The sequence below is a fragment of the Apium graveolens genome, chromosome 3 (genome assembly GCF_009905375.1).
Source record: "Apium graveolens cultivar Ventura chromosome 3, ASM990537v1, whole genome shotgun sequence".
NCBI classification, from domain to species: Eukaryota; Viridiplantae; Streptophyta; class Magnoliopsida; order Apiales; family Apiaceae; genus Apium; species Apium graveolens.
This window is the reverse complement of record NC_133649.1, coordinates 227,836,760-227,839,986: the sequence shown is the minus strand read 5'-3', so window position 1 is coordinate 227,839,986 and position 3,227 is coordinate 227,836,760. Positions and strand designations below refer to the sequence as shown.

The 3,227-nt window shown below is 48.1% G+C and overlaps 1 protein-coding gene across 1 annotated transcript; it reads left to right on the top strand.

Annotated features, from left to right (window-relative positions):
• Positions 1–440: 440 nt before the first annotated feature.
• Positions 441–2,210, top strand: LOC141714865 (uncharacterized). The gene has a single exon (XM_074518361.1). It carries the CDS (start codon positions 441–443, stop codon positions 2,208–2,210), a length of 1,770 nt encoding a protein of 589 aa, XP_074374462.1.
• Positions 2,211–3,227: the final 1,017 nt, after the last annotated feature.

Below are 3,227 nucleotides of genomic sequence, written 5' to 3'. Positions count from 1 at the left end.
ATTCTCAGGAAGATCGGGAGCGGCACTGCGATCATGAGAGAGATCCTCCCTGCAGATCACTGGATCGATATGGTGGTGGGTACGGAAATGATCGTTGGAGAAAGCCTCAATGGAGGGGAAGAGGTGGAGGCCGAGGTAGATACTTAGAGGGCTACCGTCGCGATAACTACCGCGGCCATCCTGATTCCCGCTGGAATAACCGAGTAGGCAGCTATGACTATGCAAAGCATGATAATCATAGGGACGTGGAAAACTATGATCGTGGTACGGCTCGGGGCCGCGGCCAAGGTGGAGAAGAGAATCAAGGGAGAAATTAAGGACGGAATCCTGAAGTAATTGTGATAGCCGAAGACGCCCAGAATACGAACCAGTAGCAAGCTTCTCCCGGGGGGAATCACGTGGAGACACCCCCATTACAACCCCAAGGTCCGCAGCCTCAAATGCAGACCATTCCAGGCGTGGGAACTTTCAATGTGGGAGATCTAAAAAGGCTACTTAACCACCTGGAAGGCAGAGTAACGGTCACAGCCGAAATCCCCTCCCCATTCTCGGTGGCGGTAAGAGAAGCGCAACTGTTGGTCGAGTATCGTAACACTACTAGTGATCTCCGTTTCCACGGAAACTTAGATCCGGTGGAATTCCTGGGTCGTTTTAATATAGAGATGGATGTGTACCAAGTCCCGGACCTGGCTCGATGCCGTCTCTTGGTGGCAACCTTCAGAGAAAGTGCCCAGCAGTGGTTTCAAAAGCTCGGGCCAGGAGTGATCACCTCATGGGATCAAATGAAAACTCTGTTCTTAACCAAGTTCCAAGCCGCTATGAGATACACGCCCTCTGTCACCACGCTTGCCAATGTTAGGCAAAGGGAAAATGAAAGCTTGACATCGTACTTCAAAAGGTTCAATGCTGAATCTACTAGCGTAAGGGGAGCATCAGACGAAGCCCTGAAAAGCTTCTTGATCGCAGGGTTAAGGTTTGGCTCGGACTTTTGGAAGCACTTGCAAGGGAAAGACCCGGCTACTCTAGCAAATGTCTTCGCTTTGGCAGAATCTTTTAAAGCTATAGAACAATCTCTAGCAGAAGTGCGACCGACTTCACAGTCAAGTCAGAGAAGCAAAGGAAGGAAGAGGGATAGGTCTCCAAGCCCAAGGTACCGAAGGAGTAGTCGAAGCCCAGACCGGGTAAATACAGAAAGCACAAGGAGGGGATGGAGTCCTCCCTTAAACTATGACTACATGACAAGCCGGTACACCCCTTTGGTCGCATCTATCGAGCATATCTACGAAGTAAACAAAAATAAAGGGCTATTTAGAAAACCTGAAGCTTTATCGTCATGGCAAAGCAAAGACAAGAAAAAATATTACGAATACCATGAATCATCTGGACATAACACGCATGAGTGCCGACATTTAAAAGATGAAATCGAAGCACATATCAAGGAAGGATACCTCGAAGAATGGGTAGTCAAGGAAGTAAGGAAGTACAAGGATGATAGAACAAGGGAAGAAGAAAGACGAGCCCCGCGCGGGGCAAACAATGATACCCTGGAGGAAAATAAATTTGTCAGGGATGGCAGTATCCGAACAATCTACGGGGGAGATCCCGGGATGGAATGCAGCAACCGAGCCTTGGCAAGATACGCTAGGGAAGCCCGGTTCAGGCCTCTCATGGACATTCATAGGGTGGAAACTCGGCCGCCCAAGGTATTTAAGGGTGAGTCCATGGATATCACCTTCAGAGAAGCAGATGCCCGATGGGTACATCATCCCCACAATGATGCGCTGGTTATTTCCATCCAAATCGGAACCAAAAATGTCCATAGAGCCTTCGTGGATAATGGAAGCTCGACAAACATCCTCTATTATAGCACCTTCAAAAAGATGGGACTACCTGATCAGGATATGTCGGGGGAAGACTCGTGGGTCTATGGTTTTTCAGGCGCAGGAGTTAGAGTCATGGGATCGATTCGGCTGCCATGTACTTTGGGGGAAAGCCCATTATTGGTAACAAAGATGCTTGAATTTAAGGTCCTGAATCAGGAATCATCCCACAACGTGTTGTTGGGACGACCTTTTATGCGGGAGATGAGAGTTATCACTTCAATCCACCACCTAAATATCAAATTTCCAACGCCAAATGGGGTGGGAAGTATAAAGGGTTCCCGGTATGACTCTCGGGAGTGCTACAGGAAAGCTATGAAAAGGCTTTAGAAAAGACTCCCACGCCGAAGATACTCCGGACGTAGATCAAGAGAAAAGCATTGAGCAACCAACCGAGGAAATCCGAGTCCATTATTATGTTGAGCAAGAAGATGAGCATCCCTCCGGGTTGCCCCCAACAATGTTGTACTTGGAAGACGTGATCAGAATTGAGATGTTGGAAGAAGAGGAGGCGATGGATACCATAGTCCAAACAGATTTCCATGGGAAACGGTTAGAAGGGAGATTCGATGTCTTGCAAAGCCTCGAACATGATGATGCCCTTCCCCCTGAAGGAGCACCCTTAGCTGCAAAACATACTAAAGACGTTGATGCCTCTGCTACGCAAGGCGCGCCTCCTAAAGGGGATGCGCCCTCTCTACAAGATAATGAAATCTATGAATCGCCTGACCTGGATCCCCGGATACCAATGCCGACGGAAAAGATGGGGCCAGCAGAAGATACGATTGAAATCCCTATTGATGAAAAAGATCTGAGTAAGGTTTTGAGAATAGGGTCCCAGTTGGCACCAAAATTAAAGGAAGGTCTTTCAATATTTCTGTTGGAGAACCTTGATGTATTTGTATGGAGCCATTCTGATATGGTAAGAATTGATCCAGAGATAATGTGCCACCGATTGAATATCGACCCCAAACATAAGGGGGTTCAACAAAAATGAAGGGCCATAAGCGGAGAGAGAGCTATAGCCCTGGAAGAGGAAGTAGAGAGGCTCCTGGACATCGGACTAATTCGGGAATCCTTCTACCCAGAATGGCTAGCAAACCCGGTGTTGGTAAAAAAGCCCAATGGCAAGTGGAGAACGTGCGTGGACTTCACCGACCTGAATAAAGCATGCCCGAAGGATAGTTTTCCCCACCAAGAATTGATCAGTTGGTCGTTGCCACGGCAGGACATGTTTTGCTCAGCTTCATGGATGCATACTCCGGGTACAACCAGATCCTTATGTATGAGCCTGACCAGGAGCACACCTCTTTCATCACTGATAGAGGGCTCTACTGCTATATCGAA